Source organism: Rhagoletis zephyria, unplaced genomic scaffold, assembly GCF_001687245.7.
Source record: "Rhagoletis zephyria isolate East Lansing unplaced genomic scaffold, Rhagoletis_zephyria_1.1 Rzeph_scaffold_04137, whole genome shotgun sequence".
Classification (NCBI taxonomy): Eukaryota; Metazoa; Arthropoda; class Insecta; order Diptera; family Tephritidae; genus Rhagoletis; species Rhagoletis zephyria.
This window is the reverse complement of record NW_016161220.1, coordinates 23,283-45,751: the sequence shown is the minus strand read 5'-3', so window position 1 is coordinate 45,751 and position 22,469 is coordinate 23,283. Positions and strand designations below refer to the sequence as shown.

At 39.9% G+C, this 22,469-nt stretch overlaps 3 protein-coding genes across 7 annotated transcripts; 1 reads left to right on the top strand and 2 right to left on the bottom strand.

Moving 5' to 3' along the window:
* Positions 1-14: 14 nt before the first annotated feature.
* On the bottom strand, positions 15-17,553 carry LOC108370303 (uncharacterized). Its single transcript, XM_017625610.1, has 16 exons — positions 17,517-17,553; positions 17,321-17,442; positions 16,976-17,186; positions 14,997-15,251; positions 13,534-14,099; positions 13,328-13,458; positions 13,086-13,266; positions 10,710-10,859; positions 10,144-10,648; positions 7,330-7,565; positions 6,712-6,891; positions 6,175-6,643; positions 5,025-5,152; positions 1,606-2,528; positions 1,144-1,528; positions 15-229 (listed from the first exon to the last, which is right to left on the bottom strand). Exons 1-16 carry the CDS (start codon positions 17,551-17,553, stop codon positions 170-172), a joined length of 4,539 nt encoding a protein of 1,512 aa, XP_017481099.1. The 3' UTR covers positions 15-169.
* Positions 17,554-17,707: 154 nt separating this feature from the next.
* mRpL10 (mitochondrial ribosomal protein L10) lies at positions 17,708-18,785 on the top strand. Of its 2 annotated transcripts, none has more exons than XM_017625616.1 (2): positions 17,708-17,883; positions 17,969-18,785. In XM_017625616.1, the coding sequence occupies exons 1-2, from the start codon at positions 17,862-17,864 to the stop codon at positions 18,703-18,705; spliced, it is 759 nt and encodes a 252-aa protein (XP_017481105.1). In that variant the 5' UTR covers positions 17,708-17,861; the 3' UTR covers positions 18,706-18,785. The 2 variants fall into 2 exon arrangements, with proteins under 2 accessions (XP_017481105.1, XP_017481104.1); XM_017625615.1 differs by having other exon boundaries at positions 17,966-18,785.
* A 504-nt stretch (positions 18,786-19,289) lies between these two features.
* LOC108370304 (iroquois-class homeodomain protein irx-4) lies at positions 19,290-21,615 on the bottom strand. 4 transcript variants are annotated; one of them, XM_017625614.1, is made up of 4 exons: positions 21,487-21,580; positions 21,275-21,370; positions 19,927-20,826; positions 19,290-19,864 (listed from the first exon to the last, which is right to left on the bottom strand). In XM_017625614.1, the coding sequence occupies exons 3-4, from the start codon at positions 20,748-20,750 to the stop codon at positions 19,636-19,638; spliced, it is 1,053 nt and encodes a 350-aa protein (XP_017481103.1). In that variant the 5' UTR covers positions 20,751-20,826; positions 21,275-21,370; positions 21,487-21,580; the 3' UTR covers positions 19,290-19,635. The 4 variants fall into 4 exon arrangements, with proteins under 4 accessions (XP_017481103.1, XP_017481101.1, XP_017481100.1 ...); XM_017625612.1 differs by having other exon boundaries at positions 21,501-21,578; XM_017625611.1 differs by lacking the exon at positions 21,275-21,370 and having other exon boundaries at positions 21,501-21,615.
* Positions 21,616-22,469: the final 854 nt, after the last annotated feature.

Sequence of the window (22,469 nt, the reverse complement as noted above, 5' to 3'; positions counted from 1 at the left end):
GGTATTCACACCTTCCTGGTTATCAAATTAATTCGTTAAAAATAATTATCCGCCAGCTTATTTTATTGTTGTAATCTGAATAAAAAGTATAAACAGCCTCAAAACCAATCAACGCGATAACAAGTCAGGTGTGAGCACCCACATTATTTTCTTGCAATTATTTTCAAATCTAATTACGCTTAGCGATGAGACCACGCAGCAGTATGGGTAAAGTGGGGCCCAAATGCAGCTATAAAAAAAGAAAGAAATAAAAATGGTTAAACATTAAATTCATTTCATTTTCTTAATTTTTTTTAGGCTCAGTACATGACTTTTTTATAACCACTTCGGATAATTTCGTGACTAGTTTCGAACTACCCACAAAATCATCATGAACTAGTCCCGAAATTTACCTGGAGTGGTTCTAAAAAGTCCTAAACTTGTGCCGAATTCATCTCTAACCAGTCTTGAAACGGTCCAGAAATTGTCCCTTACTAGTCTCCAAGTTATCCCGAAATGGTCCCTTACTAGTTCCAAAATTATACCAAACTAGTCCCGTAATGGTTCTGAAATAGTCCTGAACCATTTCCGAAACTAGACTCGAAATGGTCGCGAACAAGTCCCGAAATGATCCCGAAGTATACCTGAATAATCTCAAATAGTCCAAAAACTTGTCCCGAAATGGTCACAAAATAGCTCCGAAATAGTCCATAACAATTCCCGAAGCGATCCAAAATTATCCCGAACTACTCCCGAAATAGTTCTGAAATAGTCCTGAATGTGCAACGGTCGAAAAAGTTGTGTACTTGTCCCGAAATGATCTCGAACAAGTCTTGAATCTGAGCTAAAATTGGTCTTCATTAGTCCAAAAATGATTCCGAACTAGTCCTAACCAAAATAGTTCTAAAAAAGTCCTGAACTAGTTCCGAAATAGTTTTGAACTAGAGCCAAATTGATGCCAAACTAGTTCTGAAATGTTATTGAAATAGTCCTGAACTAGTCGCGAAATGATCCAGAACTAGTGCCAAAGGGTCCTTAAATAGTTTGTGAACTAGTAACTAAATGGTTCTTTACAGGTCCCGAAATGGTCCAAAACTAGTCCCGAAAGGGTCTCGAAATTGTCTATTTCCTTAATAAAAACATGTATTTTCATTTGCAGCTTACATCAATGTATAGATAATCCTCAAGTATTTGTCCCTCCTCGTAGTACTTCGCTTCGGGTTTAAACAAAATTACAAGTCTTGCTTCGCCGCTATAATAGTTCCGCTTGCTGTTACTGAATATTTTGCACAAAGTAAAGTGATGCTTGTGATCTTCATATACCGATTTATTCAAGCTGTTATAGTAGTTCTGCAATTCTTTGCGTTGCTTAGCGTCCACTTCCAAGCGCGTATGCTGCTCTTTACGATCCAAATCGAACGAATGCGCATGCTTGACTTTCGGATCTGTTTCTGTATCGATAATACGTTCAAAAATATTGCGATAGCGTTTGACCAATAAGCTGGCCGATTTCTTTTCTGCTGCATAGAATATATAGTCGTGATTCTCACTAAAAAAAGAAAAAGAAGAGTTATTTCAGCGTATATGGAGTGAAATAACAAACAACAACTTTTATAGTTTTCCTACCTCTTTCTCACTTCGAAATCCACATAGAGCCCAGGTATTTTCACCTCTGTACGCACAGATGCAATCAGTTTGCCAGGTCCATAGAAATGCAAATCGATAAAGAATTTTCTCAATTGTCCCAATACCAATTGATGCATATTGAATACAAAACCCTGCTTTTGAAATGGTAGCGGTTGTGTGGTGAAATGCTTGAGATTAATTGGCATCGATTCACCATAGCTGCTGATCAGCTTCACGTAATCCTGATGCACTCTACGTAAGAGTAGCGCCGTTTTCGTATTTGCTTGCAATTGCTTAATAAACTTTTGTGTCTCGATTACTTGCTCCAACACGCTTGCATGCGGCAGTTCACCATTATTATTGACAATTACATAAGTTTTCATCAATTGAAAGAAACGCGCTTGCCGACTGCTCGTAGTGCTCGTGGTGGCATCTGTGTGTATGCTGCTCAATGAATATTCAATGGTACGCCGGCTGACATTGTCCTCCTCCTTGGGCACTGGCAAATCGTCGTCGAATTCGGTTATCGATTTGAATACATCAAAATAGTAGATGGCGCGTAGTAGTTCATATTCGTCTAAAATTTCGAAAATTGTCTGTTCGGGACGTTGCAATTTCGTGGTTACTGCAATTATGGGCATTATACCCTGGCCACGTAATTGTATTATCTGCTCTTCGCTCTTATTCGCAGTCACTTGAATTTCATGCATGAATTGCCCGGAGAAACCCATTATGCCTTCGAACTGCAGCAGCTTTGACTTGAATTTGCTAATATCAAAAGTTCTATTGCCAATGATTTTTGCATAACCTTGGAAGAGCCGTTGACTTTTGTCCACCACTGTTTTGTGACTTACACTCACAGTGATGGGATACTGGGTGACGGTGATTATACGCACAGAGGCGTTGAAGAGTTCATACCAAGGCTGAAAGTTTGCCCAGGAAATCGATTACTTGGGATTTAGAAAGCGTTTGAGAAATTGAAGACAAGAAGAAGACTAAGGAAGTAAATGCCCATCTAGAACGTGAAAACGATGAACCAGCGATATTTTCAGTTAAGCAAGGATGAGTGGAAGAAAACCGTACGAGTGCTTTTTGGTCGGAACGGTAGGCCCCGCCACCGGCTACACGTCTGAATGACCTTATTTAGCATTGTGCCAGCTTTGCTGCTTACTGGGAATATAGGGATGTGAGAAGCACTTAACGAACTCCACTCTTCTAGGTGGCACTACCTTAATACGCTTTACTCTTTGTGGTACGTCAGCTCGTGGAGTACTGCCAAAAGAAAAACCTTCCACTGATCGTTGGCTACGGTACGAACGCTCACCGTGTAGAGTGAGTCAGCAGGTGCATGAACTGTAGGGGTGAGTCCCTACTTATAAGCTAAGACCGCAGGCCAAATAAGAGGTCCTTAACATAACTTTTGGCAACTGACTGTCGAGTGCTATGGCAAACAAACTTGACAATCTTAGCTATTTGCTTAGCATCAATTTGCCTAGGCTTAAAAATAGATATAGGACAGCTAGCTTGCTGGAGAGCACAAAGTTAACTGACACCTTTTACTCTAGCTGCTGCGTAACCAAACAAAACTTGGTGATCTCGGAAACTCTTAGCGATAGCAGGATGCTGGGATGAATACTCAGATAATTTGATAAAGTACAGTAAAGAGATGAGGATGAGGCTAAGCGACGCTTTTTCAGAACTTTTGTGTTGGTACCTCATCTAGCCTACAAACATAAACAAGGCGAGTGATTAGGACATCAAATGGTGCCTACACCGAGGGGCCGACGCCCTGATTTCTGCCCACTTCCCTCATACCACCTCCAGTGAAGAAGCGACGGAGTTCCTAGAGTTCAGATCTTCTTCATCGGACTTGAAGCTGACAAAAATCCTATTCACCATTGCACACGTCCGATAACTAGAAATCCGTTAAGGTATATAAGTAGCATCAGCCTAGTGCTGTTGAAGGGCGTCCTAATGCCGTAACAAATACTATTAGAGATAGACTGTCTCTATATTTTGTTCCTGTGGTAGAGAAGAGTCCGGGTAGTTTTCTTTCCAAACTACAGGAGAAGAGACTATGTACTCCCCTGCAAGATACTTCAGGCACCACGATGTTCCCAATTCCAGTTTCCGCAATTCTTGTTTGAAGCAGCTTAGCTATCCTTATCTTCCATCTGCGGATGGTCAACTGCACATTACGTTTCTTTATTGTCGAAGTGTCCCCCAATATCTACACCATAGCAGTTTCTGTGGACTTTCCTACCCTATATATGTGCTGGTTGGGATGCAAATGAGCTTAAGTGTTTGGCCTGCAAGGAGTGTACTGTCGACTCGCTGTGGATACAAAGCTCCACACGAACTTCTACAAAACTTCTATGACCATAGTATCCATTGACGAGGGCATGCGGATGACTTAATAATAATTACCAGATGGAAGTTCGAGAGTACCCTCTTCGACATAATATAAAAGAGGCCTAAACTTAACAATACTGAAGTGTGAGCGACCTATAGTGCAGTGGTATGGGTTTTAAGAACTACTGTCTTAAACTTCGCAGGAGTTGGATGAGGAAAAGTTTTATCAACTATAAACATGGAAAAGCTGGGATTTCAGCTTCCACTAGTCCTCTTTCCAAAAACTTATATGAACTAGTAGTCAAATGATCTCTGTAATTTTTCGACTCAACACCAGCTGCATGGGAGTGAGACTGTTACAGGAATACGGGAGAAAAGTCTAGACTCAATGAGTTCAAAGAAAACTCTAAGGCTAAACCTTCTGGAGAGTATAGGACTAGAAGCGGTATTATGGAGCGTATAGCGCAGGCCTCAGTGCATACCTGTTGTTTTTATTTCTCTATCCAGCTTTCACAGAGACGAAATGGAAACAAAGTTCCCCGAGATGGCTCGGATCTATGACGATTTATCAGAGTTGGAGTAAAGAAAGGCAATGTAATATATAAACTAATACGGGGCCTCTTTTTATCATTCGTGCTCGAACTACCCAGAAGTCACGCTCTATTTCACCGTTCTACGTAGATATCAAATCTCAAAACTCGATCTTAATTAGGTTCGACCGAAACATATTCACCGGCAAAAACTTTATATAACTTTCTTAAGATTTTAAACAGTCGCGCTGAGAATAAAATCTTTTTCTGTAAGCTATTGAACGAAATCAGTTTCTACCAAGAATTTCCTGTATGAAAAGCTTTTTAAAGATTTTTTTTTCATATGGACGCGCATACAGTAAAAATTGTTCAGACGCCACTACTCTAAATCGGTGTCGATGTGAGAGATCTTTTACTCTCTGCGCATCCACATAAAATTCATTGAAAGCTTAAAAAAAAGCTCATCCCGCAGATATGTTTTAAACTTCACTGCACGAATGTAAAATACTATTCTATAAATTGTGCTTCCTTTTGTACCTTGACTCCGAGATACACGCTCTCCGATGAGAATTCCATAACCTTTTCCAAATTTACTAGCGTAATGTCGAATTGTTGCGGACAACTGCCAACCGTGTCGAGTGTAAATACAGCCGTTGTGGAATAACCTGTTAAAAGTAGATATAAATATGTTTACATGTTGGACCGTACCACCTTACAAGCAAAAATTTTCTCCGTACATCCCTGAATTAAAATTTTTATTTTTGCAAGGCAATTAAAAAAATTTTTTTTTTGGCCGAACCGAGGGGTTGCCCTTTTACATTTTTCGGTGGCACCTACATTCGGCAAGATAAAGCCTTTTTTTTAAATAGTTCTACTGAAATAAACAAAATACCTCCTCAGAAAAAGTCTTTGACGAGCTTTAGTTTACTGACATTAGGAATGTATCACCATAATAACTGAGATCCGGCTTTACTAGAAATGAGTACTTGAGGTCAATGAACTTTGGAACAAAAAAAATTTTTTCATCGAAACAAAAACTTCGATATATCATACTTAAGAACCGACTGTAAATGCCGAAGATGTAACGAAGAAAAACTAGAAAGCCGATCTCTACGTTTGGCAAAAAAAAAACTAGTGTCCCAAACTAAACCCGAAAAAGAATTCAACTAGGTCTGAACTGCTCCCGAACTAGGCCCCGAAAAAGTTCCGAAGTATAACAACTAGCAGTGTTGCTAGAACAGCTGATTAGATTTGTTGTCAAATGTACTATTCGTGAATTCGTCGTGGTTTACGCGTGACTTCCGCTTGGTTTTTGAATCAATATATTATTATAAAGCTATGCAACGAAAAGTTGTAGACGGTAATATTTTCGTTGTGGAATTCTCTTAGTAAATACTACAACTGTAACAGCTGTAAGCACAGGCCATTTCTAATGAAAAATTATAGATTTTCTGCTGGGTTGCTCAAGAGTAGTTACAAATTTTTTGCTGCGTTAACGCAAGTTTTACCCATTCCGGTTGCAAATATGTTTACACATAAAAAAAATTGTTCGAAATTGCTTTGCAAAAATACTTTAGACACAGGGGTGTATTGCGAACACATTTTTCCAGAACGGTCTAATGTATATGTATGTATTTCTTCCAAATAATTAAACACGAATAATTCTTAAATTAGTATGAAAACTCACCTGGTTTTACTGGCGGTAAAAAGAGCGCAGATTTCACTTCACTGAATTTCTTCACAAATCCACTCTTTTCTAAAAAGTGTATGGTGCGCTCATTGTCGCACTCATCTAAACTCTCTTGCGAAATATCGTAGGAGTCCTCCAGTTTCAGACCATGCAAAATGCCATCCAAAGTTGTGGTCACGAATTCGCCCGAAGTGCAACGCTTCGCACTCAGACAAATGTTATCCTCTTCAACCAGATTCACCATATAACGCTTATGTTCTAAATCCAAATTATCGATGAGTTCATCGATGATAGTCGAAGCGCCAATTGGGTCCTCGAGTGGCTTCAATTTGCAACGATATTTCTGATAGCGTAAAGTCATATTGCGTTGATAAATTGAATCCTCATCCGTATCATTATCATCAATGTCCAACAGACGAAGTATTTCAGAAAGTATATCAAGTGAAAATTTGTAGGAATCATCGTACTGCGGAGAAGTAGAAGTTAGTTTGGAGGGCTTTATTTAATGGAAGCTATTTTTTTTGTTTATCTTACATCTGCGACATATGCCGTCTTCTCTTCGACTTTCTTCCATTTGTACTGTGCGTCCAAACAAGATATATTTCTTACTTCCACATAAGTCATAATCTCCCTTTCACGTGTAAATATTATCATATCCGGTTGTGTGATTCTCAATTCTGGACTGCGGACTAGTAATTTCAATTGCAATGATCTCTGTGCACACACAAAAGTTGGAGGGAGAAAAGTAGTAAAAATTATGCAATACATTTTTCTTTTGTCTAATTTTTGAATCAAATTTTTCACCCTAAATTTTGCCGCCCTATTTCCACGTCATTGACAAAATTCATCGCATGACTATAGTCCTGATCTTACCTACTGCGCCTAAAACTATGCCGCAAATTGATTTTAAGCGCTCTAAAGCTGTCAACTGTCATTGTTATCTTTGTTAATATTGTGCGTCATAGTTTTAGGCGTAGTAGGTAAGACCATGACTATTGTCATGCGATGAGTTTTGTCAATGACATGGGAATGGGGCTGTAAGTGTGCTGAGTTCTGCGCTGTTGCCAATTACAGTATTGGATTCTGAATCTCTTTAACTGAAAAGCAGCGTTTGATTTGCACTTCGGTGTTTTGGATAGGGGGGTCCATTACCTGATATTTATTATCTGCCTCACAGAGTATGCGCCCATCCACGGTGGTGCAAAATTCATCACGTATTGCCGATTTATGTAGCGATATAAAAATCTCTTTCTCTTCTAGGCCATTCATGGTGAAATTAATGACTTTAGTGAAATGGTGTTCAAAGAACTGCTTAATTTTAAATGGTCCCAAAATTTTCAGATAGACGTTACTCTGCACATCACTCATGTTCTTTAGGCAGGCAGTGGCTGGAAATTTTAATAAAATTTTTTTCATTGAATTGAGCAACGCAATAATAATTTGGTCTGTAAAACTTTTTCTTATTTTCAATGGACGTATTCCTGTCTGAAACATTATGGCTCAAGCGCCACCAAAGGCATGCATGAGTTGAGATAATAACGTTGGGTAAGACTATGCTGGCTGTCTCGTAAATCTCTCACTTAGACCCTAGGTTAGTTTAGGTTATGCAGGCAACTCTGAAAAGACGCCACAAAGGCTCATCACGATGCTCAGTAAGATGGTTTCCCCAAGATTACCCTAAATGTCTTTAGCGAATCCTAAAAAACCCTCCAATTTGGCTTACCCTAAGCTGTCTAGGCTCTCGAAGTGTTCTTCCATAATATGAGGAGTTATTTTTTTGGAGTGCAGGGCATTTGTGGCACAAAGCTCAATATCGTTGTAAGTTAGTATTCCCGTAAGAAGGCATAAGTTTGGCTCTGTGAGCCTTAGTAAACTCCGTCTAATTTGTTGAGCAAACTCTGGCCAGAATAAGCGCGATACAGCGCAAGTGTTCAGATTAATCCAGCTGCTGCTGCTGGTTGCTCTGGTCACCTTCCCACCTTGTGAAGACAGGAATCGCAGCGGAGGTTTTATGATCTGGATCGCTTCCCTTAATCTTATATCAGATTTTTTTTTAGCACACTCGTCCATTTCCTCATTTACCGGAATGGCCAAGAAAAGATCGATTATGTGTTGCTGAAGAGCTTGTAGGGATCTTCGGCATTCCTTAATGCATATCGAGTCAGTCATTGTGGACCCTGAAAGGCTTTGATGCCGGCTTGACTGTCAATAACGTAGGCAAGTTTAGATGGAGATAGATCGATCATGTTTACCAGCTTTGCCGCCATGTCAATTTCATATGCCGGAGCCTCGAAACCGCTGCAGTGATTAGAGACTCTATAGGACTCTTTAAGAAATAATTTCTGAGATAATTCGACAGCTCCCGTTCCAATGTCCATTTTATTAAGCTCCCAGTCACTTCTGTCCGGAAAATTGATTTAAAAATTTCGGTCGAATCATAGCTACTGTACTCCACCCCAAGTCTGTCGAGGATAGTGGCGTAATCTTTGCAAGCTCACGTATATGTAGGTGAAATATTCAGGAGTGTATCTATCGCCTCCTGGGTTGTTGAGTAAATTTTGTGCATGCATACTTGTTAGGTTGAGTTAAACGGCTCCTACCATACCAGCTCGTCATAGTGAGGATAGGTCTAATTACCACCATGTAAACGTATGTATAATTGCGGCCGTAGCCACCAGTCTTTCCCATAGTGTGGCTGTTTTCCTTACTTCGACGTTTCCTGAAATCAACATATCGTCGATCTAGAGGATGATCGGTAGATCCAGTCCCACGGGAACCATGATGCCAAACTAACATTTTTAAAGACGCCTTACACGTCTATCCATTACCTTGAGTAAATATCATAAGCTACGGAGGGACCTAAACGCTTTTGCAGTGTTATGACTCGTCTTCCCTACTTTAGGAATGAGCATCACTCTTCCTCCGTCCATATGATATACGACTATGAGAAGAATAGTCCTGTAAACAGTCATTACCCAGGGAGTTACTGTGGCGATTGTGCGTTGTAACATAGCTGGTATGATTCTATCCGGACCCGGAGATTTATCTGATAGCCCAAGCTACTCTATCCTCACTGTTGTCGACTAGACTGCATTGCCTATAAGTATTAGGGGTTTCTGTAACAAGGCTGACACATAGACACGTAGCCCGTAAAAATATCCATAGTTCTACCAGATACATTTACAAGCAATGAATCTGTACTCACGAACCTTAAGCCATGTTAAAGAGCATTGGCGTCGCTTTAGCGAATTGCAGTAGGCATATTGGCCCCTTGTCGATTGGGCGCTCGCAAATTAATGTTACTGTTTCCTCGCGACAGTTGCGTTTCCTGTACTTCTTCTCTTGTTCCTAGCAACGAGCGCCATCTTAGGAGTCCTACCAGATATCTTGAGTCGGTTCTTCTTATTATTATTGGTAAGTTTTCAACGTGGTCTTTGAACCCTTGCATTTTTGTGTACTCAGCATACTGTCTACCTGGTTATACATGAGAAGAAGAAGGAACGCTCTCTTTGGCTAGCTCATCGGCTCTTTTGTTACCTTCAAAACATTTCAGTACTCATTTTTGCCTCCTTACAATCTTAAACAGTCTTCGAGTAGGTAGTATATGAATCTGGAGATCTAATTACTGCCTCACTGTCAATATATGTATGTATGTAAGTAGTTATCCGTTGGCTCGGCGACTGTAAATCGCAAAATCCGTCTCAAGAGTTCTTCGATATTATTTCGAGATCAGCTCACGACATTTTCAGAACCACTTGAGGAAAATTTGGGGACTGGTTCGAGATATTTCGGCGCGGCTCTAAACTAGTCACGAAATGATCCTAAAATAGTCCTGAACTATTCCCGACATGGTTATAAAAAGTCGTGTACTGGCCCCGACAAAATGAATACAATGAAGTGAAACTAATGTTTAATTTCTAACCTAACTTACCTGGTACTCACGCTTTTTTATTTCTAAACACTTACCCAACACAGGATGATCTTTATAAATATGCGTCCTATTATACTCCATCTGTATTAGCTTTTGACACCAATGTATTTCCGGTTCCACAAATGTGGCTGTAACTGTAAAGCGTGTAGTGTGTACCTTCAATTTGCAATCTTGATCGATAATTCTGACACGAAACTCATTATATATTGTGCCAGCGTCACAGGAATCGGCTGTTATATACAAAGTACCCTCCGATTGCGGTTCGAGACATAAAGTTTTCGGTGAAACTGTCAAATGGCCACGTCCAAGTTCAATTGCACATTTCGCTAGATTATTGCGTAACTTGTCGATATAAAAACAATATCTATGTTTGCCATTATTTGTTATTTTTACTTCTTTTTTATATTTTGGCGCATTCGTTTCGGTTTCGTACTTATTATCTTGACAATTTATCATCAGTGTACCACAATCGTGGCCACTGAAAATATTCGGTTCCATATTGATGGGTGAGCCCTCTACGACATAGGTCAGTGGCACTTCCTGTGTAAGTGAGTAAACAGAGTTGAAATAGGTTGGCTGTAGTAATATACATTCTACTCACAATGGTACCACTATTTATAATATTTATGACTAAAGTATTGTGGTAAGTATCCGCATCGTAGTACTTGGAGAAAATGGAAACATACATGCCTTGGCCCTCTGGCGAAAGTACGGCTCCACTGGGTTCAATATATTGGTATTTATAGTTTTTCTAAAAAGAGGTAAAGCATAAGGATTCATAAACATTTTATGGAGATTTGTTGTTATCTATGTAATTTTAAGGGAAGACCAAACAGGGTTGTAATGGGATATGGAGGGGTCGGCGTTGAGTTTGCTTTAAGTATTCGGTTTAGGGATTTATTGAAGTCTGCAGTGTCTTTTCACTAGGAGGTGTATCTGCAAGCAGGTGTCTGTTTTGAAGTCTGTTCTGTGTGTGCGCTGAGTTTGAGACCCACTACACAAAGCAAAATTCCACCGTAAAATTCGAATAAACCTCGCGTGAGACCCCTTCTTTTGATGGCGACCACAGCGAGCCTTTAGAGGCCTTTGAATTGAGAGATTTCACTGACCTAAAAGGGGTTAGATCGCCGAAATAACAGGCCTTAGTTTGGTAAAACCGGACTCATTCCGGTACGTAGAACCGGATGACGAGGCCCAGATGCTCCCCATTAAGGAGCATAACACAATAAAATAACCTCTGCACCCGATTGCATACCGGCAGGCAATAGGGACAAGGGCGTTTGTTGGGTGGGTGGAAGTTCCACACTTCCTGGGCCTCCCTGACGACAACGTTGATGGACAAGCCGACCCGAGTGCTAGAACAACAACAGGCCTATGAATTGAAGGTACGAAATTGGAATGCGTCTACCCTTAATGGGAAAGAATTTTTTCCAGCAACTCGATGACTAAAGTTGATGATGATTAAAGTTGACATCGCCGCCATCTAAAAAATGGGATGGGCCAAGTAAGATAAAAAAGCTCAGTATCACACTAGAGCTTCCATGAAAATGTGCGCAATTTCGATGTTCGGTTTGTGGAGGAATAAGGATTATGTATGTCCCCTAGTACTGACATTCACCCCGGTGGACGAGCCGTACCAAAGCGCCAGAGCGAGGTATCAGATCTCTTTTATGAGTGCTTGGAACGTACTTAAGAGCGCTGCCTCCATAACGGTCCCACCGTCGGAGAATTCAGTATACGCGATGAAAACTCCGATTAGGTTCATCGACTTTGCTATACCCGAAGCATGGTAGTCTGTAGTACGAGGTTCCAGCATGAAAGGATTCGTCAGGCTACATGGCTGCTAAAGACGGGAAAACAAACAACAAATCGATCACGTTTTAATAGACAGACCCCATGTTTTCGTTGTTCTTAGATCACTATTTGGTTAAAGTAAAATAAGGAATGCTTAACGTCGAAAAGCTGCAATCCCAACAGGCAGCCGGCATCCTCGCCAATTGCTCTCTGAAAGAACTCTTCAACAAGCACACATATGAGACCTTTCATTACGTACCGCCGCCGAAGAAGTAGTCGGATTTCAGTGAGCCCGAAAGAATAATTGGTAAGCCGCTGCAGAAAAACAGCATACCGTCTACAAATTCGCGCTTGAATCGAGCGCAAAAGGTATTTGCCCTCATAAAAACAGAGAGCCCAATATTCGTTAGTAGGCATTGCCAAGTGGAAAATCCTACGAGAAAGTTAGGCGACTTACGGCTGATGCGAATTTTGGTCTCGTAAGAACAACCACTGTGATATGTTTAACGATGCATAGAACACACCGAAATTCTGGAGAGAACCCTTACCCACCCTGTTGAGTGTTATCACCACTAAAAGTAGTAGGGAAAATGAACGCTGACTGCGGAAGTCAAGGACGACGGAATCGATGCTACACCGCCCGACTAGGACGAGATATGAATACGCGGCTGAAAGCAACAAAAAGTTGCTGGAGCGGTGATAACGTGTATGCATAAAATTTTATGTAAACTATAGCCGGATGGACGCATGTTTGTCGATTGGAATTTTTGCAAATCCAGTAGAAAGGCGACCCCCCCACATAAGCCAACTACCGCGGGATCAGCCTATTCAAGGTAGCGTAGAAGCCTTTAGCCCATCCTGAGGGCAATTAGTGGGCCTTATCCACCATAGACCTGGTATTCACCATACGTCAAAATTTGTAAAAGACTCGCGAGCAGAGGACTCGACACACACCATTGATTTTTTGATTTCAAAGTCTTTTACGACATCATGAAAAGCAGCTGCCTATAGGCCATGATGTCTGAACATCTTAATGCTCTAATACGGCTATGTAAATTTACATTGAAGATTCGGTATGCGGTACAACCAGACATATCGTAACACGCCGCGGGGTATCGTGCCTGTCTGTGCGAGCCTTTTTTAGGCAAGGAAAATCTACATATATGTTAACGTGAATACTTACCAGCCTCATGGTGAAACTTGTTATTGTTGGTGTATCATTTTCTATATACAAATGTACCACAGACCATTCGAGTACTTTTTGACGCCTGTAAATAGTGGTCGCTGATAATTTGATTTTAGTGGGTTTCACTTCGGCGAATATGTGAAATGGCGATCCGTTGGGATTACCCACAATCTTAATACTGTAAAAATGCAACTCAGAAGTGCTTAAAGCATAACATGATTATTTTTTTTTATACTTACAGCCCAGAGAGTTTAACTTTACCCAAACGATGAAATACTATGGTACCTTCTACTGCAACTTCTCCGTGTGATGGCATGAAAAATTTCGAAATACCATCCTGCAAGATCAGTTCACCACGGTCGTCAGCGGGCTATGCATTAAAAAATGAAGGAAGCATGAAATTGGACATTTTACATTAATAAATGTATATTTATTTGTGCCTTACTATCACATCGAAGTGAAAGAAACCGGGTACACTGGTTGTATTTTTAAAAGACATAATTAATTCTACTCCTTGGCCAACGTAAATACTTTCCATTTCATAGCTTATATCTTGTGTGAAAGTAATCTCTGGCAAGCGACAATTGTATTCCAACCAAATTTTTGTTGTAAACATTTTTGAGTTTATAAAAAATGTACCACGCAGATCCCAGCGTGCATCGCTATTATCCACATCGTGTTCCTCTTCGGTTATTGGACAAATGCGTACATTTAGCGAGCGATTGAATAAGCCCACTCTATTTGGTATTAGTAACACCGAAATGCTTTTACCCGCATTCGGTTGCAAATATATAATTTCCTGGCCACAAAAAATCTCTTTCGGGTTAAACGGCACAATATTCCAATCCATTTGACCATAATTTGAAAATTGCATAAGCGAATTAAAATAATTTGTATTCAATAGCAGTTGTAAAGCCTCGCTAACTACACATTCTTCCGCTTCTCTGTTTTCCAGATATTTTTTCTCCTTTATTTTGTTGACTATGGTAAATGCAAAATCTGGTATGGCATCTAAGAGGGTATGTAAATATTAAAAAAGGCCATGGGTACCAGGTATTCATGAAATTTGATGTGGAAACAACTGTGTCCGGCTTGGCAGCACATTAGGCGATTCAGTTATATATGTACATGAGTACTTAGGTTAGGTTAGAAATAAAACATTAATTTAATATTATTTTGTCGGAATCAGTAAACGACATTTTCTTAACCACTTCAGGAACAGATCGGGACAATTTCAGGATCATTTCGTTACGGGTTTTGAACTACCCCGAAATGATTCCGAATAAGTCCCAAAACTTTCCTGAAGTGGTGAAAACATCGTGAACTTCTCCTGATATGGTCCCGAACAAGCTTTGAAACGATCCCAAATTGACCCCGAACTATTTTCGGGATGTTCGTGAAATAGTCAAGACCTAGTCCCGAGAAGGTTGTAAAATAGTACTGAACCGGTTCCGAAACGGTCACAAAATGATGCCGCACTGGTCTCAAAATGGTCTTCAAATAGTCAAATAGTGAACAGGTCCCGGAACGGTCCAGCAATACTCCCGAAGCGGTCCCGTACTAGCCCCGAAATGGTCTTTAAATAGTCGAGAACTAGGCCCGAAATGGGCCAGAAAAGGTCCAGCAATGATCGCGAGCTAGGCCCGAATTGGTCCTGAATAGGTCCCGAAATTAGCCAGGATTAGTACCGGAATGGTCCTGAAATAGTCCTGAAAAGCTCCCGAAATTTTCCCGAAGTAGTCCTAAGCTAGTCCCGAAATGGTCCTGAAATATGATTTTCTACTGGGTTAGCCAAGTTGCATTTACTAATTTTATGCTGGGTTAACGGAAATTAAATTAACGAGAGCTAAGCAAGATGCTTACACATCAAAAATTTACAATCATCTTTATATGTATGCGCTCATTTACCTAAGACTTCTTCTTCAAAATGGCTACTGCACGTAGAAATTTCCGTGCCGATCGAACGGTATGACGGCAATGAATCCGTTTTACTTATCAATTCTATCGTCCGTTCGCCTTGACTACCTTTATCATCTTTGTCATCCGACATCGCCATCATAGCAGCTACATAATCTTTAACAGTTATCGGTTGTAATCCATCAGCATTGTCTACATTAAGNATGTTAGTATAGGTCAAATGGGGAGGATCCCGCGAAGGCATCACTTAGACATAGTTTTTATTGCCCATTGTGATACCACTGAACAGAAGGATTTTTTCTGGAACGGTAATTGGTAGCAATAGGATGACGAGGAATAATGCTGGAGCTCAAAATGGCATTCCCCAGGCAAGGGAGTTTCTTGGGAGTTTTAATAAATTATGATCCTAGGTGTTTAAACCTTAGACCGAGCGAAAGCATGGCAACTGAGAAGAAGATACTGAAATTCTCCTGCCGAAGGACCTGCTAGACGTATATGCTGCTAACAGGGTATTTTTGTCGGCTCACCAGGTACTGCCTGCTAGCGAGTTGAGGAACTTGTTCGTGGAAAGTAGTCTGTTGCAAGTGGCAGTGGTATACGCAGCGAAGGAGAAGAGGCTATCGAATGAAACTCCAAAATTTTTGGGGTGACTCACTGTTGCTAATAGTAGTAAGGGACCCCGTATTTAATTCTACGCGGCTTTGAATTTCTGAGTTCAACTGGACGATTGGCTTCCATACAGATAACTGGTTATCCTCCTTTAATTCCGATCTGAGAGCGATGAGTCCAAGATTCCTTAGAAAGGGACCGACGTTGACTAAGGCTCATAGGGACAGGGGAGTTAGCTGGGTGGGGTTTTTAAAGCATGCTAAGAGGTGGCCTGCGTTCACTCTGCTCAAGTACGGGTCTAGCCTGCTGCAGTGCCCACAGCGAAGTTGTGCTATTTTGGTGCGAGTTTACCGAGGCAGACAACGTTTCTTCTCGTCCGCGTTGGGTGGCTGCGTGCCCATAACGGAATTCACAGGTCGGGAGTCTATAAAACTCAAGAACGACTCCCTGTGAATGGCGTTTAAGGCCTGTCGGTATACAATTGGATCCAGAGATTTTTTAATGAACCTCTGGACTTCGTCCGTTAGTTTGTAAAGATGCCTCCTGACGTACCTTGGCGAGTTCCCTTCTACAAGCAGTTGTCTGTTCGGGTGCTCGCGTCTGTGGCACCCTACTAGGAGCTGCTTGCAGAGCATTGTGTTATGCTTCCTGTTGGGGAGCATCTAGGCCTCGCCGTGAAGGTGGTGTTGAGACGACATAAGGAGGCATCCTGTGGCGGTGCGGAGTGCCGTGTTCAAGCATTTTTGTAGCTTCGTCCACTGCGTGACCACACGGGCGCTGCCGGCCATTTGCCTCATATCTTGTCTTTGCCCCAGGTACTGCCGGCTAGTGACTTGAGGGCCTTATCGTGTCGAAAAGAAAAGCAGACTTTCGAAGGTAACTCCGAGGATTTTCAGGTTATTCACCATCGGATCCTTCCTCCAGAGGGTTAGGCTCCTTGCAGTGAAGAAGCGAGAAAGTTCGGAGAGGTAACCATTTACTTTCGAACACAAGTCATCAATTCCATTCCCAGATTCTGGGATGGACACTTTGAAAGCGGCTGATATACTCGACTCCTGGCGGTCATAGTTTCTTCAGCATCAGCATGGAGATTTCTTCGGGGACTAATGGCTTAGATGAACTGGTTGTGTGTCTTGATCCAATTTGACTACTTACGAACGTATACATTAAATTACATGGTTACATTCCTAGCAATTCGGATGCAATGATGGAATTTTGGTAGATTTAACGAAAATCGTATATTATCCATTTTCTTAAATGTAAGACTACTGACATAAAAAACACATTAGGTTTAATGCAGGTGGGTGTCAAGTTACAACACTTTCGTCTTGAACCCACAAAACGGATAAGCACAGACTTACCAATTATGGGTATTTCAAAAGTTATATTCGGATGCTCCGATTGAATGTAAATGTGTCTGTAATCAGTGTGCACGCTATTCGAGGTAGGAGTTATCAGAACCTTGATTTCAATAACTTCATCCGGTTGCAAGTAATTACATTCCCAGCCATCAGGAAAAATAATTTTTGTATCTTGTAGACTATCAGTGGCATATATCAAGTTGCGTGGATACTAAAAGGAAGATAGTGGATAAGTGAATTTCACATCTTGCTTTTACAAATAAAGAGCCCGCAATCAATTTTTTAAAATGTTGATTAATAAAATACTAAAATATTCAATATATGTATTTGAAAAAAAAAACTTACCAATCCTTTATTTTTGATAGTTATTGTTTGTGTATATACTTGCCCCTTTTTTAGTTTTTTGCAAACGACTACGCGTGGAATTATAATCAATGTCTCCACCAAATTATGGCTCAATGAATAATCTGCAGGTACGTATATATGTATGTATGTATGCATACACTTATTTTTAATAAATGCACAAGTTTTTACTCCTTACATTCTCTGGATGAGCAACAAAATTTCTGTTTCGACATCTCTTCGTTTGCTTTTCGAATTGCAGTAACGGGTTTTCGAACTCAAATAACTTCCTTCCCTTTTCGACAACTTCCTCAAATCACTCACAATGGTTGCCTTTGCTATTGTGAACGCCTGCGGACACAAAAAATTTTCGTAATTCGCAATCAGCTGTTTTGTTGTGATAGCGGCGTTGGGCTCGTGTGTAGAAATTCTTGCTTGATATTTGTGATTTGTGTTAATTATTTCATAAAATTGAAAGAAAGAAGTGAACTTTCAATTGTCTAGCGTGACAACATTCACACAAAACTAAACATAGAAAGCCACAATGTCACAGCGGTTCCGTCAAGGTAGGTGGGGTAGAAGGCCTATAGGCTTCCATCCTTGTTATACAACATTGCCTCCTGATTACTTAAATTTTTTAACTTTTAGTAGCTTTACTATCCTGTCGCACACCTATCACACAATCACAACGTTTTCGTGGTAAAATCAATATACAACGACCACGTGCACCACACTATGAGCGCGCCAAGGTGCTTGCCGTCGCACAAACTCTGCCAGCGCTGGAGGAACCTGAAAAGCAAATCACTTGTTTTCAACGACGTCAACGGGAAGCTGACGTAGAGAATCCTTATGTTGCGGTCATTGCGCGAGAAGTACGTAATTGGCTGGAGCATTCACGTCTGATTGGCTTCTATCACCTCAACTCGATTAAACAAGATGATCTCTTTGAAGTGCGTGTAAAATTGCACAAACAAAATATGCATCTTAAGTCCTATGGTAAACAAATTGTACACAAAGCTGTTGAGGGCACGCGATTCGAAGCCATCCTACCACTATTTGAAAGCAAAAACTGTATAGTATTTTCGACAGAGCAGCGTGTTGGACAGCTCCTACGAATAACACGCCGTGTGCCACAGATGATATTGCTGGCGGGAATTGTTGATGAGCGTCTACTTAGTCGAAATGAGTTTATGGCCTATGCACAATTGCCAGGTTTGCAGGCGGCTCAAGGAGAACTTGTACAAACTCTAAACATGGCAGCTAGCAATGTAGTGCAGCAACTAGAAACACATCAGAAAAATTTTGTAAATGTGCTTGATGTGTACGCCAAGGGTGAACCGGAAACAACCGGACCGGCTAAGGAAGCGAATGAAGCAGAGAAAGCGTGAAATTAAGTTACAGTTTTAGTGCGTTAAGTGAAGTTTTATTTGAAATCAGAAAAATAACGAATATGGAATTTGCTAAAATATGAAATGGTTTAAAGTAATTTTAACGGAATATATTGTACAAACCAGAGAAAATGATGAATAACAAAGGACTTCTTTTGCGAGTGCGAGAATATACCAGACATCCTGCTAGAAATGTTAAAACAGCTAACAAAACTTGCATGGAGCCATAGCAATAGGTAATAGGATTTTCATTTCATTTCATTTCATTTCATAGAAAATTCTCAATCCTTATTTCGTTTATTTTATTTTATCTATTTTCTTGAATGTATTGCCTATTTTAGCTTTTTATTTTATTTTAATATTTGTTAAAGCATAAGTTATTCTCTTGAACTGTAAAGACACCCATAACGAAACTGGGACTGGCCTTTAACATTTGTATGAAGTAATCATTAGGTTTCGTGCGTTCAATGCTGATTGTTTTTTTTTAATTATATATAATTTTTTTAGTTTTGTTTTATCTGCTAATTTTACTTTGATAACATTTTAATTTATACTGAAATTCCTTTTTTTTCTTAAAATTTTTTAGGCAGGTCCTGCAATTCACTTCCGAATGAATTCCAATACCTGTTAATTAAAAATTCAAATAATTGAAGACCCTGCCTGATTATTTAATTGATCACTATATTTACCCATTTCAACATTAAATACATACACACACATTTCTTTAAGATTTTTTATTCATATTTTACTTTATTCACCCGATCATTTCACACATTTACTTGTCTTTTGAACTCCGTTTAGTCTAGGTATTTGTTAGTGATGAAAATTTATCTAATTTCGTATAGTCTTTGGCACCCAAAATTTACACTGGAATGCTTTCTTTCGTTCTCATATGTACATATGTATGCAACTGTTTGTTAGCAGCTATCACTAGGAACTAATTGCATTGACAGTCTTCAGACTCGCACCACCGGCAGGACTGCAATCCAACATTCGCTGTCGACAGTTAAATGCCATATTGGCTAATGCCTCAGCGGCATCCAGCTCCAATTGTGTAGGGCAGGAATAAGCAGATTTACGTTGCAGGATGCTGGAGTTGGCTGGTATAATGGTGACGCGGCGCAGTTGCTTTGTGCGCTGCTTACGTTCCAATTTACCGCTGGAATGGGTGTTCAATTAAATATAACAACTACTTAAATATCGACATTTCAAAATGCTTACGTTCTGCCATTCCATTCGATAAAATAATTGTTCTTATCGGGCGTAAAGCGTGCTGCACTCTCCAACCATTTTGTCAGTGCCGTATTATCAATATTGTGCACGCCAGCTTTGTTTAGCTCATCACGGCTGGTGTGTGCGGGCACCGACTGCTCTGGCATTCCGGTTGCAGTTTGCGCATCACGCGTGTCGCGCAGATACTTTTCCATCATTTTCTGTTTGTACTTTGCGTTATTAGCGGTTGATATTGGTTTCTCCGTAGCGTGTTGTTTGCCGCCACTCATCCATTGTTGACATGAATTTGTGTTGTGATCAGGGCTATTACTTGCTGTTGGCTCATGGACGGTAATAAAAGTATTTGTTATTGTATTTCGTTTATCACAAATTTGATTTTTCAAAAAACCACTGATTTTAGGCCTACTCCTGTCAGCGATATTATAACAACAACCGCCACCCGAAGAGCTCACAGTCCCTTCAGTGCCACTAGAAATACCATCTTCACGTCTCGCATATTCATCCTCATCACTTCGTTTGTACTCATCCCCATCCCCATCCCGTTGCAATTCATCTTCTCCCCAAATGCTATCCTCCGAGGATATACTAAATTGTTCCACATTGCCACGTGCATTCGTATTGTAATGCTTAATAAGATGACCCCAAGATGTTTTGCTACGTTCACGCTCCGAATTTTTCAGCTTTCTCCGCCAATTGGCAAACCAATTACAAATTTGTGTGTACGTTAGGCCAGTTTGATTGGCCAAGCGTTTCTTTTCATCACGACTTGGATATGGATTTTCGCGTCGCCGCACAAGCCAGTCCTTAAGCATACGCTTTATTTCGGGTGTAAAAAGCCGTTTCACAAGGCGCGCTTGATGGAGGTCATCCTCTGGTGGCCAGGCACGTCTGAAACGAGTATTTTGTTAATTTATTTATTTAATAATTTTTCTGATATATTAGTAATTGTTATAGCTTTTAAAACTAAAGAAAAACTGAAAAGGGAATTCTGCCGGAGGATAAATCCTAGGCCAGGTATAAAGCTGGATCGTCCCGGTTACCGATTGTGCAAAAGTTGTGTAAAAGTAGCGTATTCACTATCGATCCTTGGTTTGGCTTTCGCTGCTGATCTTACGACTACATTTCAATGCATTTGCATAGAATTACTCAAATTAAAGATGAACAATGTATTACTCAATTTGTGAAAGCCAGAAAAGCTACCCAAATTGAATTCAAATTATGCGCTTTATGCCAAAAATCACTTTTACATCACTTTCAAGCGCAGCATTTTGTAAAATCGAGTTGTAAAAAAGCATGCAATAGCAATTGATCTTTAATTTTATGCACTTATACATACATTTGTCAGTTAAAACGCACTTAAGTATACAATCAACCAGTTAGAACAAAACAGCAGGCAGCCAATATAGAAATTTCGTGTTAGCTAACAGCACAACTATAACAAGAAAAACGATTATTAGCAATTTGCATACAATTTAAATACTAAAATTATTCATTAGAATGCAATGAATCCAGTGTAAACTATTTAACATGTCGGCATTGTGTACTCACATACACACACGCACCTGCTATGTCGACGATTACGCTGTGGACGACCCGTCATGAATTTCTCCATCATGAAAAACGAATGCAACTGAGGTATTACTATTTTTAGAAGATAGATATAGAGATTGAACTTTCTGTGACAAATATTTTATTAAACAAAATTTTGCTCTGTTGTAGATCATGATTCAATAATTATAATAATAGTAATAATATTATATTAATAATAATAATTATTGAATCATGGTTGTAGAGTACATCGCCGCTTTACTTAAATAAACACATTTTTTGCTTCAATAATCGAGCTTACTGAACAGCCTTTGAACCACTTAAAGAATATTTCCAACTATCATAGAGCGAAAATGGGACAAGCAGTTCTACTTTTAACTGTAAAAATTCAAAAATTAGTTAATTCGCGAATGAATTATGAAGTGGAACTAAAACCCCAAGGCTGGATAGAAATGACAGAAGATCCCTGGTGAGGTCAGCTTCTCACACTATTTTTTTGAATATATCAGCAAAATGATTGTCTGATTAGCACCACAAAAGCTGTAAAATCAAGGATAGCGAAGCTAAACTTAATTGTTTTCAGTGTCTACTTTTTTTTTGTATTCAAGTTACTCCAAAAGTGTCTACTTTATAAGCCGGATTGTACATCAATTTACAGAAAAATGTTTGGAGTTTGCTGTTTAGCAAAATTTGCGAATCGAGCGGTGCATTTAAAGATTAGCAGTCTATCCCTTTCAGGCGTTCAAAGTGGTAAGGAACGAGATATTCTTCAACTTTTTAAAACTATCCAATATATTTTCTTATTTTTCTCCACTTTTCTTTAAAAGCGATGCTCGTTCAAAATGGAACCGCAACGTAGCTGATCCGTTACTCAAAAGCCCGATTCTCGAAAAAAAAAATAATGTGCTTATTCAAGTGAAGCGGGGTGTAGTTGTTGCACCAGAAAGTTAGGCGCAAATTTTTTATTATTATTCAAGCAGCTA